At 47.1% G+C, this 16,405-nt stretch overlaps 1 protein-coding gene across 1 annotated transcript in view; it reads left to right on the top strand.

The window, feature by feature from the left end:
• Positions 1 to 1,482: 1,482 nt before the first annotated feature.
• The window catches only part of phldb2a (pleckstrin homology-like domain, family B, member 2a), a 21,802-nt gene continuing 6,879 nt past the window's right edge, over positions 1,483 to 16,405 (top strand). Inside the window, exons 1-11 of the mRNA XM_060055907.1 lie at positions 1,483 to 1,575; positions 2,156 to 2,795; positions 2,848 to 3,295; positions 3,885 to 4,217; positions 6,607 to 6,741; positions 7,364 to 7,501; positions 11,071 to 11,211; positions 13,376 to 13,486; positions 14,126 to 14,215; positions 14,358 to 14,504; positions 16,042 to 16,141. Of these exons, the coding sequence (XP_059911890.1) occupies positions 1,518 to 1,575; positions 2,156 to 2,795; positions 2,848 to 3,295; positions 3,885 to 4,217; positions 6,607 to 6,741; positions 7,364 to 7,501; positions 11,071 to 11,211; positions 13,376 to 13,486; positions 14,126 to 14,215; positions 14,358 to 14,504; positions 16,042 to 16,141 (2,341 nt within the window). The 5' untranslated portion in view covers positions 1,483 to 1,517. The remainder of the gene's footprint in view (positions 1,576 to 2,155; positions 2,796 to 2,847; positions 3,296 to 3,884; positions 4,218 to 6,606; positions 6,742 to 7,363; positions 7,502 to 11,070; positions 11,212 to 13,375; positions 13,487 to 14,125; positions 14,216 to 14,357; positions 14,505 to 16,041; positions 16,142 to 16,405) is intronic.

The following is a 16,405-nucleotide window of genomic DNA, read 5'->3' as shown; positions in this document are numbered from 1 at the left end:
GGGATGGAGAGGGAGAGAGAGAGAGCGAGGGGAGATCGTTTTGTGGGTTCGGTTTTGGACCCAAACTTGAGGCGACTGTAATAACCTCATTGGCGTCTACAAACACACGCACACACACGCGCACACACACACACACACACACACACACACACACACACACACACACACACACACACACACACACACACACACACACACACACACACACACACACACACACACACACACACACACACACACACACACACACACATTCCCCCTCCAATATATTTCCACAGTTAGTTAGGGTCTTGCAGATCTTGCACCAGATAAGGTCTGGGAAAAGGGATTTTCGTTGAAATCAGACTTTTTCCCATCACTTAACCTCTCTCCTCCGCTGGATCTGTTTCTGAGCTTGGTTCCAGCTGGGGCTTTCCATGTGTTATAGTAAAGTCATACAGCATGTCACTGGTGAAACCTTGTGTCCAGACATCACTGTGTTGTTGCATTATTGATGCAGGATGGTGTACACACACACACACACACAAACACACTGTGTGTGTGTGTGTGTGTGTGTGTGTGTGTGTGTGTGTGTGTGTGTGTGTGTGTGTGTGTGTGTATGTGTGTGTGCAGTTGTCTCTGTGTTTCTGTGGTTTTTTTGTGTGCGGTAGGTGTGTGTTGTTTTGACTCAGAGGTCTCAGAGAAGATTTAGTGGAAATCCTCAATGGAAGACAGAAATAGTATTTTCCATTGCAAAACAGTTTTGTGAATGACAAACTCCTCTCTCTCTCTCTCTCTCTCTCTCTCTCTCTCTCTCTCTCTCTCTCTCTCTCTCTCTCTATCTTCACATTTTCTGTAAATTCCTGTGAATTAAAACTTATTCTAAGGTAATACGGGACCTTTAGATGGCCACATTCTGGTTTGCACTGTTGGATAAAATTGAATAAACACACACTCACAGCAGCAAGTTGAAAGCTCTTCAGAATGAGAATGCAGGAAAGATGAGAGAAAAGAGAAGAGATGGAGAAAAGGGAGAGAAGACCCTGCTTTGATGTCACATCCTCTTTTGATGTTTTCATATGGAAACATTTACTCCACTCTTATTTCTTGTCCGTTTAAATTACTAAAACCCTCAAAGAGGTCACAGTGAACCCATGCATTTCACTGTTTGCTAGTTAATTGGTTAGTTGTAGTTAGTAATAGTTTGTTAATTATTCTGCTTATTACACGGTTACTGGACAAAAAAACTAATAAAAAGATTTTATTGATTGACAAACAGAATAGTCTGTAATGTTTTGATGGTTGGGAATAGCGTGCATAGCACGCGCACTGTTATTGATAGCAAGGGAATGCGGTATGTGACCAATCAGAAGGGGTATTTCACAGAGCTGTGTCATAAATGAGGTAGTGAATTAGTGTATTCGCAAGTTAGTTTTAAGTTAGTTATAGTTTTCCAGGGAATCAGTTTTGAGTATATATGTTAACGTGTTGCTAAAGAAACCTCTCTAATCTAAACCACAGGGTAAAGGTCAGCCCCCATGAAGAACACCATATCACCCCAGAAGAGTTCCCTCACCACCCTGTCCTACGACTCTGGTAATACCCCAGAGAACCGCCTCACAACATCAACACACAACCCGGGCTGTAGCTCCGCTCTCCCACCCACCATAACCGGGTCCCTATAGTATTTCTATAATTACAAGCATATTTGATGTATATTTATCGCTGTGTTGTCGTTGTAGCCTTTGGTCTTTGCCAGCCAGCGTTTTTCCTTATTTAGAAACAGCTGTATTTGCTGTATTTGCTGTGTTGGCTTTGGATCGGCCTGAGAGTAGACATTCCTAGACGGTTTCGCTCCTTCTAACCTTACTCAGCAGCGGTCTGGTCCCTCTGGGCACCGCAGGGGGCCTGGGGGGGGCAGGGGTGGGGGGGTGACCATAGTCACTGGAACTTTGCTTCTTATTACATAGAGCCTGGCACCGAGGTGCTGAAATCATTTAACCGTCCTACCACTGATGTAAATATTATGTGTTTCTGTGGGAAAAAAAGAAATCTCCCACCAGGACGACCAGTTGGGCCGTCTTCTGAACGTTCTCAGCCTCACTTTGGGTCGGGGTGTCTCAATGCTCAATCACTACGTGTCATGTTAATGTAAATCCTGATGTTGCTCCTCCAGACTGCCTGAAGATGCAGCCGGGAGGTGGAGGTGGAGGTGGAGGTGGAGGTGGAGGTGGAGGCGGTGGCGGTGGGGGGGGGTCCTCGGGCCGGGCGGTGCTGCGCGGCTCCCGCTCCAAGGCGGAGCTCCAGGACCTGATGGAGACGCTGCAGCGCAGGAAGAGCGCCCTGGAGGCCAGCCTGCGCGCCGCCGAGTTCAGCCGCAGCTACCTCAGCGGCTCGCCGCCCTCCGGCGCCGGCTCCCCGCCGCCGCAGCTCGCCGCGTCCTGCTCCTCCTCCACCTCCTCCACGCGGCCGCCGCTGCAGGGCCCCGCCTCCACGCTGGGGCGCAGCGAGCGCCCGCCCTGCGCCCCCAGACCCGGCGGCGCCGGCCCCCGGCCCTACCCCTACGCCAGCAGCAGCGTGCCGCCCTCCCCACGCCAGCGGGAGCGTCCGCTCAGCCCCGGCGGCGGCGGCGGCGGCCTCCTCCGCCACGGCCACGCCCGCCACCAGTCCCAGGACAGCCTGCTGCACTCCATCCACGGGGCGGGCGGGGGGGCGCCGATGGCCTCCCCCGGCGGGGAGCGGAGGAGCGGGGCGGCCAGCGTGCCCTCCAGCCCCCGCATGGGACGCCGGCTCTACGCCCAGAGCCGGGCCAGCGGCGGCGGCGGCGGCGGCGGCGGCGGCGGCGGCGGTGAACGGCGGCGGCGGCGAGGCCCAGCGGCAGAGGAAGTACTCCACGGGGTCCCTGAACGGCCTGGGCACCCACAGCCGCTCCCTGCCCCGCCTGCACCGCGCGGCCGAGCCCCCCGCCCTCTCCCTGCCGGGCCGTCTGCCCCGGGGGGACGGCCGGACGGTGTCCCGCCGCAGCATGTCGTCCCTGGAGCAGCCGCCCGACGTGACGGTGACGGCCTGCCCGCCCAGCACGCCGCCCCGGAGGGCCAGCATGGCGTCGCTCAGCTCCCTGGGGCTGGAGCTGGACGGCGAGGCTCTGGAGGACCTGTGCCCGGGAGGGGGGGAGAGGAGGCTGTCCTTCACCAAGGGGCTGGGGGCGGGGGGCCGCGTGGGCAGCATCAGCTCGCTGAACGGGAAGGAGGAGCTGAAGGACTACCACCAGCACCAGAGGGACGAGAGGCTGCGCGAGCAGAGGGTGCAGAGGCTGGTGAGACGCACGCCGGACCTTTGGCCATGCCCACAGGAATCAGTGTGTGTGTGTGTAGCTGTGTGTGTGTTTGAGTTGAATGGACATGCACGTGAGGGTGCTTGCTTCTTTGTGTGTCTGCTTGTGTGTGTGTGTGTGTGTGTGTGTGTGTGTGTGTGTGTGTGTGTGTGTGTGTGTGTGTGTGTGTGTGTGTGTGTGTGTGTGTGTGTATGTGTGTGTGTGTGTGTGTGTGTGTGTGTGTGTGAGTGTGTGTGTGTGTGTGTGTGTGTGTGTGTGTGTGTATGTGTGTGTTTGTGTGTGTGTGTGTGTGTGTGTGTGTTTCTGTTTCTAACTTGACTTGAGCCAGGCTTGGAGGTTGATCGGGTTGCTGGTTTGATCCCTGAAGTATCCCTAATGTAAACTAGTATTTCAGATAATAGTAAACCAGTCATCCTGACTGTAGACTGCTACGTAGATGAAAGCTCAATTTGAGAAAAGGAATCAAAAGACTCAGTTTTATTTGGTCATCAGAAACCGGGAGATGAGTGATGCGGAGGTGTGAGTGATGCTCCCGCTGACCTCACCCTGCATGTCCCCTCTCTGGCTGCAGGAGAGCCAGCGCCTGGAGACCATCCTGACTCTGTGCACGGGGCGGGGGCCGCCCGAGAGGGAGGCCGGCTCGGCCGTCTCAGACCTCCAGAAGATCAACAAGGAGCTGGAGAAGCTGCAGGTGTCCGACGACGAGTCCGTCTTCTCCGACTCCCCCAACGGCACCGGCTCCGATAGCGGCTTCGGGCCTAAAGCCAGGGACTATCTTAGCGGGGATGAGGCCCAGCAGGGGGGCCAGCGCCAGCCCGGGGGATACCCGGAGCCCCGGGACCACAGTCCGGCCGTGGGCCTACGCAATGCTGCACCCTCTCCCTCCTCCCAGCACAGGGACAAGGTAGGACCCCACTCTCTTTCTCTCTATCTCTGTCTCTCTCTCGCTCTCTCTATATTTCTCTCTATCTATCTCTGTTGCCCTCTCATTCTCGCTCTCACTCGCTCTCTCACTCGCTCTCTCTCTCTCTCTCTCTCTCTCTCTGTCTCTCTCTCTCACTCGCTCTCTCTCTCTCTCTCTCTCTCTCTCTCTCTCTCTCTCTCTCTCTCACTCCCTCTCTCTTCCTCTCTCTCCCTCTCATGCACTTGCTCTCTCTGTCTCTCTGTCTCTGTGTCTCTGTGTCTCTGTCTCTCTCTGTCTCTCTCTGTCTCTCTCTCTCTCTCTCTCTTTCTCTCTCTCTCTCTCTCTCTCTCTCTCTCTCTCTCTCTCTCTCTCTCTCTCTCTCTCTCTCTCTCTCTCTCTCTCTCTCTCTCTCTCTCTCTCTAATTTACTAGATTCGGTCAGTCCAATATTTTACCAAACGGGCTGTTGTTTAGCTGCTAGTATTTTGGTATGCAGATTATATTATCTTTTCTCCCATGTTTAAGTCTTACCAAGTAAGTCTTAGGGAGTGAAGTTAAATACGTCCCTTTCTCTGCTGGTATGTTGGGCAGGACCAAAGATGAAGCAGCTGTTTCTAGAGCCTCTTATCAGCCATGATGCTGTCCTTCTCGTCCAAAACAATCCCAAAAAGACTGTGTGAAAAAAATACTTCTATAATGAACTGGGCCACAGTAAAAAAATCGGAATAAGGGTTATTTATTTATTTTTGCCTAAATTTGCAAAGCAGATGGTAACATATCCTCATGCAGGCATTCACAGTCCGCTGCATATATTAGTTATAAGAAGAGCTTTGTTTTCAAAAATTCCAAAGAGCAAGTTTTTTTTTAACAAGCCAGAGAAATCCAACAGATGTACAACTAAGCACTGCCAAGGCCAAGAGGCTTGTTGAGACTTAGGAGGGGTCCCTGGTTTAACCTAGGCTAAACCTTGTGTACATACAAGTTAGAAAAAGTAAATTTTCTGTCATTGAGTCTCGATACAGGTGGTAGCATAGGCTTACTGTTGAGCTATCGGTGATGTCATAGGCTTACTGCAATGAAACATCTGTAAGGGGAGGGGTCTTGTCGATACATCCAATGAGGTCCTGGCTTTCGTTTGCAATTCTGTCATGGGCAAGATCTCCTGAGGCATCTAACTTCACATTGCTCTGGTGGGCGTGTGTGTGTGTGTGTGTGTGTGTGTGTGTGTGTGTGTCCACTTCCTCTGCTGTCTGAATCTGTCTGAGTTATAGTCTCGACTCTTTCCACTCTGGGCTAATAAAAAAAATTAGACCGAACGCTGCGTCTGGTTCTAATGAAGAAGTTCTGCTTCAAAAAGTTTCACTCCAGCCATCGGCCAATCAGATTTCTCGTAGGGTGGGAAGAAAAGGAAATTGCTTAATGGCCATAGGAATCTGTGTGTGTTTGCGTGTGTGTGTGTTTCAGTCTTTACACATGCATGTGTGGGTGCTTGTTTCTTTGTGTGTGTGTGTGTGTGTGTGTGTGTGTGTGTGTGTGTGTGTGTGTGTGTGTGTGTGTGTGTGTGTGTGTGTGTGTGTGTGTGTGTGTGTGTGTGTGTGTGTGTGTGTTTTTGTGTGGGTGTGGGTATGGGGGTGTTTGTCGGTACTAATGGGTTTGTACCTTGCATTATTGTGTGTATATTCATGCAATAATATATAAATATTGAGAACATTCATCACTTGCATTACTTTCCTCTGGAATAAAGAGCAATGGCAGACCGGAGGAAGAGCATACCTAGACATAAACGAACCCTGATAGATATCCCAGACCTTGAAGCAGGCCACGTCTGTCATCCTCCTGGTCCCCACCATGGCGCCAGTATAACCTGAGCTCCATTACCTCACTTCAACTTCTTCAACTCACTTCTCTGTCCATGAAGGCATAAGAAATATACAAATATGTCTTATAGTATAAGAGATACCAGACCTTAAGATTGTTATTACTAACAGGGTGCATCTCTATCGAATAGTACTATTGATACTAGAATCACAACAACTAGACTAAGAGTTTATATAAAATAAGCCAGGCCTCCAACTTAGTCTATACTAGGCTACTAGGGTGTAGCTCAATCTACTACATGCTTAGTGGAGCATGACCACAACACTGCCAGGGTTAGATAAGATCAAATGGACTTTATGAATCCCACATGGGTAATTAGGGTAATTACAGGTTTGAGTTCCCTCAGGGAAACAACTGCTCAGAAAATATGCATAAAACAACAACATCCTCCACAGATTGGTAGATTGATAGATCAGACAATACTGGCTCACCTTAGAAGCATCGGACAGTATGTTTGTATATCTTCATGTAATCTAGCCTTAATGTTTCCATGGACACCTTTGACTCCTCAGGTCCTGGGGAGCTTTCAGTTGAAGCAGGAAGTGACCCACATGGAAGAGGAGAGGGTTCAGGTGGTGAACAACATTGATGAGCTGGAGCAGAAGATCAAAGAGCTGGACAACCAGATGGACGAGTCCATCAGAGAGGTAGTCCCCTGTCCTCGCCAGGTCTCAGCGGAGCTCGGTTTGAGTCAATTGAAAGTAGAAGCATGTAAAGTTTCCCCATTAAACAAATTCAAGGCCGCACTCTAACAGTTTGGAGCTTCTGGAATTCTTATGTTCTTAGGTATGTTTTGATTGCTGTCAGCCTCACTTTGGATAAAAGCGACTAAATGTAAATAAGTGGAGTGGAGAGAGCAACCCGGGTCACTATAAAAAGAAAGAGGTCATGCTTCCGGGTATTGAGACCCTCATTCATTATGTATGAGGAGGGTCTTAGCGGCTTACATCATAGCCTCAGGCTCACTTTCATTTGGTCTTGTTGAAAGAAACAACTGAGAACAATCAAAACATGCAATCCAAACCGGAGGAGCACTGTCCAACCTAGTCTCTTAATGTGGAACCAACAACAGGACAGAGTGGGGAGTATCTTTAGAAAACGGTGAGAGGAGGTTCATAATTATTATACTATGTGTGGTAGTGCTAGTTATTAAGTTACTTCACAAAAGTACATTCCATCAAGTGCATTCTAGAGTCAACAGAGACAGTAGGTCTCCATCCCCTATCTGCTTTCCAATGTTGTGTGTGTGTCCCGGATCTCTCCGTGTAGATGGAGGTGGAGTGTGCCCTGCTCGACGGAGAACACGACTCTGAGTTGGCCCAGCTGCAGAAAGAGAAAGAGTCACTGGAACAGCTCAACGGGAAGATCCACAGCATCGACAAGAACAACCGCATCGAGATGAATCGGGTAACATTGTGAACTTTGAATAGTATAACAAAACAGTGTTCCCCTCCTAGTCAATAAACCCACTCAAATCAGTCTGATGGCTCACAAGCTAGATTCTGGGGGAATGAGGCTTTTCATTTTCTGTAGCTCCATATTTGTTTGGATCAATCCAGGGTGCTGGAGATGGGGGAGCAGTGAGCACTGGAACCACAGTTTGAAAACCGCTACCATAAACTTTTCAAGATGAGATATTCTTCAAAGGAGCGTGCAAAATAGATCAGATAAGGTTGAATACGATATGTGACATGAGGGTATGAAATGGTACATGATGGTATGAAACTATAACTTCCCAGAAGGGAAAAGGCCTTGAGGTGTTAAGTGGTTAGGTTGCGCTTCAGTGCTTAGAGCTATCTGTCGCTCAGTCAACAAACTAGAAATAGCCTTCCCCCTTTCCCCTTTATCGTTGAGTATTTTCCACTCATTATGAAGTGAACAGATTTTCTAAATGAAAAACTGGGACGTACGCAGTTTGGCAGTCAGTATATCAACAACACTTCAATATCGTTATATTTTCTGAAGTGAAAAAAATACTTATCTTTGTTTTTCCTGTTATGATGGAAAATGTTAGCTATTAAAATCTATTTCCAAGGGGTGTTATCAAGGGGTGAGAACCAAAATATTGGTTAAATACTGTCCCAATAGCGGATTTAACAGACAGCTCCACACAAGTGGCTGCCAACCTGGTCATGAAGTTATTGTATCAAACCAGCCCGAAATTAGATAAATGGTTGTAAAGCAGGGGTCTCAAACCCAACATACCTGGGGGCCGCTGGAGGTAGAGTCTGGGTCAGGCTGGGCTGCATCAATTATTCAACAAAAAAAAGGAGCACAACTGACCCAATCTAAGTTAATGATCGGGCTATCATTAGATCACATTGGCTATGGCATCGCTGACAACACGGGACATTTCATAGCGGTTGATGGAAATCGGGACATTTTAGCGTCCTTTGGCTTTTGTCGGGACTCAGGACACGCAACTCAAAATTGGGACTGTCCCGGCAAAACCGGGACATCTGGTCCCCCTATCACACAAGCGATAAAAAAGCGTGGCAAGCCACTCAGCAAAAAGGTGTGTTTGACAACAACGCGCAGGCCGCACTAACACTAAACTTTGATGTCAAGTAGGGGGCCACAAAATATCATCCCGCGGGCCTCAATTAGCCCCCGGGCCGCGAGTTTGAGACCCCTGTTGTCAAGGCTCGACCCAGGCCAGGACGGCGGGAAATCTGTCTGCATAGGAGGAGGGCCAGCACATCTGCCAGAGCAAATAAAACATGAGCTCACAGATCGCCTGGCCCCCAGGATGGGTTAGTACTGTAGTAAAAGATGGAGCCCAATAGTTTACTATGATGTGTTTTAAGGTTTGGTAAACCAGCCAAGAACAGGCGGTTGATCGAATAGGGAATCGTTCTGTATTGTATAGTTTTTCTATTGTATATGATGGTTTGTATCGCTTATGTTATAGAGTTGATCAATATCCACTGCACAGCGAGGTAGCATCACAGCCTCAGATAGACTTATACCAACTGTCTAGAAATGTATATCCGACCGTGAACAAGCTAGAACCTTTGCCGTTTCAAAATCTATACCCAATTTATTATAAAACATCTCCATGGTCAGTTCCAGTCTGACCCGAGAGAATGGGGAGGTATGGTCACCCCTTACTTGTCGGCAGTATTCCCTAGTGTTTATGGACCTTGTATTTCAACCTTGTTACAGTTGATGTGGTCTTCTCCTCCCTCCTACTTCAAGAAACGCCCGTGGAGACCCTGGTGTCAGTTATTCTGGTGTCAGTTAGCCTGGACGTTGAAATGACTTCCATGTGTAGCGATTAGCCCACACAGCTGTTCCCTCTGGGTCTCTGTGAGGCTTTAGATTAAAGGACGCTGGAAGTCTGTAGTGGCTGGCTAACACCTAGCGAGAGGTTTACGCATCATGGAGTAACATTTGTTAAAAATACCTGAGTCTAACACATACCGCAATCATTTATTAAAGGGCACCTATTTTACCAGCAGGTATGACATCACAAGTAGGGTATGTTGCTTGATCCATTATTCTGTCTACACACATAAATCAACCTATTTATCTACAATTGATAGATAGATCTATATCTACAGTGTTTCATCGATCTATTTATCTACTTTGATAGTTAGATCTATATCTACATTGATAGACTGATCTATCTATCTACATTGATATATATATATATATATATATATATATATATATATATATATACATTGATAGATCGATCTATCTATCTACATTGATTGATCTATACGTACATTGAGAGATAGATCTATATCTACAATGATAGATCGTTCTATATATCTACATTAATAGATGGATCTATATCTGATAGATAAAGCTGTAAATATTTGTGCAAGGTAGAAGCAGGGTTTTAAGTAATGGAATGAAAATAGATATCTGACCTAAACAATTAGGTTATTGTGGAGAACATGTCTGTTCAGCATTAATGCTACCTAAATACTCCTCTGCATTTCAGTTATTAAATGTACTCAAGCAAATTGAAAAAAAATACATGCATTCGGACCAAAATCTCAATACAATTTTTATCTTTTCTCTAATGCGTGTCCATATTCATGATCACAAATTCCTATGGTAAGATAGCATGGACTATTATGAAATGATGCCGCTGAAGGGTTTCAGAATGATATCAGCTGGGGAGAGGGAGCCCCCTCTGGCTGTAGATTGAGGCTCCAGCTACCCCACCACCGTTATGAAAACACCAGATGTTGGAATGTCCTGTGGTAGGACGTATGCTGCTTATAGAGCGTGGCAGGGCTGGGGTGGTCCGGAGCCCCGCGCCGCTGGGCTACAGACCCTCAACAGCATGTAGAATGCAGACGACGCCATTCTGTCTGTTCTACTTCTACTTCTGTCTGTTCCATTCTGTCTGTTCTACTTCTGGTTCTGTAACCCGGGGTTCACTATTGATAAGACAGTTGTGTACTCATTGGTTCTGGAATGAATTCCACTCTGTGTGTGTATGTGTGTGTGTCTAAGCATGTGTATTTATGCGTGTGTATTTCTGTTTATATCTGTGTGTGTGTGTGCTAAGCGTGGGTATTTATGCGTGTGTATTCCTGTTTATATCTGTGTGTGTGTGTGCTAAGCATGTGTATTTATGCGTTTGTATTCCTGTTTATGAGTTGGTGTATTGATGTCGGTATGTATTTGTATTAATCAGTGTGTATGTACATTTACTTGTGAATCTGTGTGTGTACTACTGTCTATGTGTGTATGTGTTTATCTACAAAGGGGGAAGTGGGGAAGCATGAGGGGTTGGAGTGTGTGTTTCTATGTGTGTATCATTGTGTATTGTGTGTCCATGTCTTTCCACCAGGGAGAGGAGGTGAGGGAGGAGGACATGGAGTGTGTGTATCTAGGCGTGTATTATTGTGTATTGTGTGTCCATGTATCTCCACCAGGGAGAGGAGGTGAGGGAGGAGGCCGTGGAGTGTGTGTATCTGTGTGCGTACTCATGTGTGTCTATGTCTCTCCACCAGGGAGAGGAGCTAAGGGCCCAGGAGGACTCAGAGTTCCAGCGGCTGGAGAAGGAGCTGAGCCAGGAGGAGGAGAAGGAGAACCACACACAAACGCTCCTGAGGGAGATCGCCGAGTGCCAGCGCAGCACCGTCACACGCAAGGTGCAGAACCCTGTGCATGTTCTCGGGGTCCCATGCCCATGTCCGTTAGTGTGAGAGTCCATCGTTCTTCCTTGTCAGTCGTGCATGTCTTCATGTTATTTTTAGCCAGCTGTTCCCCATCGACTGCGGTTTGCTTTTGTTGTTGCTTTAGGTCTTTTTTTTATGCTCTGTATAAACACACACTTATTTTGTATGAGTACCGTAAGTTTAGTTAACAAATAATTGTTACTTTGTAAAACAAAGTCTAAAAGGGATACATTTTCCAAACACAAATGAAGGAATTGAATGGTAGTTTTCCCTGATCATAATTGAATCTGCATACAGCGATGTGATGCGAATCAATGAATCTTAAACTCAGCATGAACAGTGTTCACTGTGCTTTTAACACAACCACACATTTACATATCAGGCGGATGAAAAGTGTCAACATGAAATGAGTCACGTTGAAACGCCAGCAGAACCTAACAGCGACACAAACCAGATGGGAAACAACTGTTCACACATGGGGAGAGACAGAGAGAGAGAGAGAGAGAGAGAGAGAGAGAGAGAGAGAGAGAGAGAGAGAGAGAGAGAGAGAGAGAGAGAGAGAGAGAGAGAGAGAGAGACTGGAACAAAATTTAGATAGTGAGAGGAGAGAGGAAAGTCTAGAGAGAGAGAGAGATTATACAGCAATGCAAAGAGGGAGAGAGTAGATGGGGAAAGATATAGAGAGTGAAAGAGAGTGAGATGGAAGGAGAGATCGGGACAGAGATGGAAGGAGAGAGAGAGAGAGAGAGAGAGAGAGAGAGAGAGAGAGAGAGAGAGAGAGAGAGAGAGAGAGAGAGAGAGAGAGAGAGAAAGAAAGTAGGACAGAAATAGCCTGGAACAAGATTGAGATAGTGAGAGGAAAGTGACAAGAGAGAGAGAGAGAGAGAGAGAGATTCTACAGAAATGCAAAGAGGGAGAGAGTAGACACGCTGGGATGGTGTGAGTGAGAAACAGAGAGCGATTGATCCTGGAGGGAGTGAGAAAAGGCGTGTCAAAGAAAGAGCAAGAGAGAAAGAGAAACCAGAGGGAGAGCAGATTCAAACTGTTTCAGTATGGTTGCGTTGCCCAGAGGTCCAACATGTGATGCACCATGGGGGAATGCATGTGTGACTTTGAAGGCCGCCTTACCAGCTAGAAGCCAAACCCTACAAAGCTACACACAGACATCCCATTAATCTGATTCCTGTTTGGTATTTCGATCAATGATTGCTGCCCACATTTCCGTTATAATGTGGTTGATTATGATTTATTAGGTTATGCAAATAAATCGTTATCAAAATAGCGCTGCATTATTGTGAGATTTGCAGCATAATTTATGAACTGTCTAATCTGTTCCAAATATGGTAAGCACAAAATATTATCCAGAGAAACTTTTAATTATCCCAAAAGGAGGTTTTCAAGTTAAAAGTTAAAAGTGAAGAATAGAAGTATTGATGTAATCTCATTTTAACATAATACAGATCACATAAAAAGGAATCCTGAAATGGAGACTTTTATTTTATCGACTCCATCGAGAGAGAAAACACGTTCCATTCTATAAATAAAGTTCCCCTGCTCACACCACCTGCAGCTTGTTAATTAAAAACACCTCAGCTCAATGTCTGGCACATTCAAATTAAATGCCTCTATTCCTGATCTGGCGAATCATCCGTGTACTGTGTGACATCGTGTGCGAGGCTTTGATCGTAGGTGTAGTCGGTGTCTTAAAGGTACAATGTGCAAAACATTTTCATTTGAAATGTGCGTCTGAAAAGACATTCTGTCATGTAGCCGCTGAGGCTACCAGGATCTAGGTTTATTGCCCTGATTCCGCAGCAGCCTAGAGAAAACTCAGCTTATGTTTTTTTTGGTCTGGCCTCACCTTTTGAGGGGGGTTGATTTCGGGAGGGGGTAGGGAGAGGGAGGGGTCAGGAGCAATTGTTTTCAAAAGTATGACTGGAGTTTACTTGAAATCGCCAATCTTGCATAATGTAACATTGTTTATATGTTTGTATTTAAATATATCTGTATACACATGTATGGTTGTATGTCTAAATTAATATATATGTATGTATATATGTATATATTACGTTAGCATGCTTATATAAATGCATGTATGTGTGTTTGAACGTTTGAACGTGCTCTTCATTCTCCCCAGGAGAGGCTGATGACCCTGAAGAAGCAGTCCACTCAGATCTCCCTCCAGGCCCAGCAGGAGAGGCAGAACTTCCAGAAGGAAAAGGAAAACCTGCTCCTCATGCTACACAAGGTAAGAACCCCACCCTCCTCAGGGAGGGGGAGACGGTTGCCTGGCAACAGGAGGATGGGCGCTTGGTGGGTCCTCTGGCACGGTGTTACAGTGTGAGTGTGTAAAGACAACCTACCGCTAGGTCCTGTCCCGCTCTTCTGGGTCTTTGTAGTGGGGTGTTCGGACATCCAGCCAAAGGTTCTGGGTTCATCCCCAAATATCCCCAGTCTACCTGTTGGCATTCCTGAGCCGCCTTGATGCGTGACATACCTCAACATAACGTCTCCTTGATGACACACCAGATGCTAGTGTAAGTCCGGATCTAAAAGGGGACATATTATGCCACCAGGTGTGAGTGGGATTAGCCTTAAAAGCCGTTTCTAAAATCTGCCCCTTCTGACATCACTAGTGGGCGTGTCCACCTAGATCTGTGCTGGTTAGATGAGCAACGGTTACTTCAGTCCACTGGGTAGGCTGCTAGACGGATCTATCCAGCACACACCTTGGTGGACACGCCCACTTGTGATGTCATAAGGGGCAGATTTTCGAAACGGCTTGTAAGGCTAATCACACTCACACCTGGTGGTATAATATGTCCCCTTTAAGGATGTGTTTGAGAATGGGTTCTTTATATTGTTCCTGGTGTACGTTTGTCTGCAGGAAAAGGATCACCTGGTGGCGCTGGAAGGGAAGTACGCCGAGCTGTCGGGGGGGCAATCCTTCGCCAACAACCCGGTCACCATCAAAGAGGTAACAGCAAGAACCAAACGCTGAAGACATCTGGAAAATTGAATCGCACCGGGACTAAACGCCCTTCCTCCCTGTCTCCCCCTGACACATAACCCTGACTCTGTCCTTTGTGCTTGGTCTCATTTTGTTCTTCCTGCTCCAGCATTTGAGTGCCCTGAAGGAGAAGAGAAGGAGCAACAGCCACGAGAGCTCCTCAAACTCCACCTCCTCGGCTCTGAGCGACAGTCTGTCTCTCATGAGGAGCCAGCAGCTCCTTTCTCCTTCCTACGGGAGGACTCTGGGTCACAAGGTTAGCGCTGCGGTGAATGCTCCATCCAAAAAAGGTTCCTTCTCTTAAGGGCTGTAACCGAAGGGGTCGGTTTGACCTCGATATTACCCAGAATGCTAAGCAAAACCAAATATCCAAAACATGCTAATAACACGGCCAGGATAAGTGCTATATCATTAAGTCACCTTTCCTGCTCAGTACCTACACATGCTAAGCACCATAATAAGCTTAATACTTTAACCAGCTAAGTACTGTGTTTGAAGTACTGTTACGTTCTAAGTAGCTTAAGTTATGTCACCTAACTGCTTCGATGTGAATCCAATTTTGCTGTGCGACAGCAATTTTAACTGAGACGCAAACAGTTCGCGACCCAATTGAGCCTTGTCTTGAAGCCTTTGAGCCATGTTTAAAAATCGTTTAAAAACGATGATCTTATACCTTTGAACCATGTTTGACCATTCTTTGGACGACGTTCTAACCATGTTCTAAACCCTATTACCCATGTTCTAAACTCCTTTGAACAATTTGGTTAACACTTTGGAACATGTTCTAAACATGATGGACCCTGTTATAAACTCTATATAATATGTTATTAATCCCTTTGAAACATGTTCACTTAACTCTTTCAACTATGTGCGAAACCTTTTAAACAGGTTCAACCCTCTTTGAACCATGTTTAAAGGAGACATATTATGGTGTTTTCCCAACAAGTAAACATGGTATTTGAGTTCCAGAAAACTAGTTTTTTGAAGCTGTTTGCTGGATATAGCTTTATAGAGCGGCGAAGTCACGCCCCTTCCGGTAGAGCCCATGGGACCTATGAGATTGAAAAATATGAATGGGTTTCAATGGAGAGAAAGTAATTATTTTCTGGTCCCAGTCTTTATATGCCCTGGATTACACATAAGTTGTTTGTGGACTGCCGCCGCTCAGCTCCGAGAGGACAATCCCTTTCTCCTCCATGTCTCCTCGTCCGGACTGCCGCGAAGCTTCGGCGGGCGCGGCAGTCCGGCAGCTCCGGTGGGGGGAAGCTCGGCGGCAGTTCCGGCAGAGAAAGAGATTGTACTCCCGTAGCTGCGCTGCAGGGCTACCGCCGAGTTCCCCCCCGCCGGAGCTGCTCGTCCGCTGGTCCACAAAATCTTAGCTATGCTCTGATTGGAGGGGAGTGGGGAAGTGGGAGGTAACATTCAACTGTGCCCCCTTCCTACGTAGGAGGGGGCGCCGAAAGCGACTCGCTCCTTTGGTAAATGTAGGCGGGGTACTTTAAGAAATGCATATCTCACTCAGAAAATCATGTACAGACTTTTTTCAAAGTTTGTATGTCATAATATGTCCCCTTTAACCCCTTTGAACTGTGTTTGTTAAGCATATGTGTGTGTGTGTGTGTGTGTGTGTGTGTGTGTGTGTGTGTGTGTGTGCTTGTGTGTGTGTGTGTGTGTGTGTGTGTGTGTGTGTGTGTGTGTGTGTGTGTGTGTGTGTGTGTGTGTGTGTGTGTGTGTGTGTGTGTGTGTGTGTGTGTGTGTGTGTGTGTGTGTGTGCTTGTGTGTGTGCTGTTCAGGTCCACATCCCCTTGTCTCAGAGCAACAGCTGTGGCAGCGTGGTCCCCCAGGTGTTCTCCGTGTCCCGGGACCTTAGCCAGGCCCGGCGCCTCATGAAGGGTGAGTCCACACCCACACGCCCACCGCTGGTCTGGTGAGGGATCCCATTCAGAACAAAACTTTCATTTCACATTACAGTAAACACCATCTGGGATAGCCTATTAAAGTGTCTGTCACCCTCACCATGTATATTCTATATGGGATGTTTAAGTGTTATTAAAATAATAAACCACAAACAAACCACATGATGTTAACCCCCAGAGGGAACAATAAGTACCATATTCTAGCCTAATTGACCAAATTGGCCTCAATTTTCCAGGTAGA

Source organism: Gadus macrocephalus, chromosome 7 (genome assembly GCF_031168955.1).
Source record: "Gadus macrocephalus chromosome 7, ASM3116895v1".
Taxonomy (NCBI): domain Eukaryota; kingdom Metazoa; phylum Chordata; class Actinopteri; order Gadiformes; family Gadidae; genus Gadus; species Gadus macrocephalus.
This window is presented reverse-complemented; position numbering and strand designations above follow the sequence as displayed.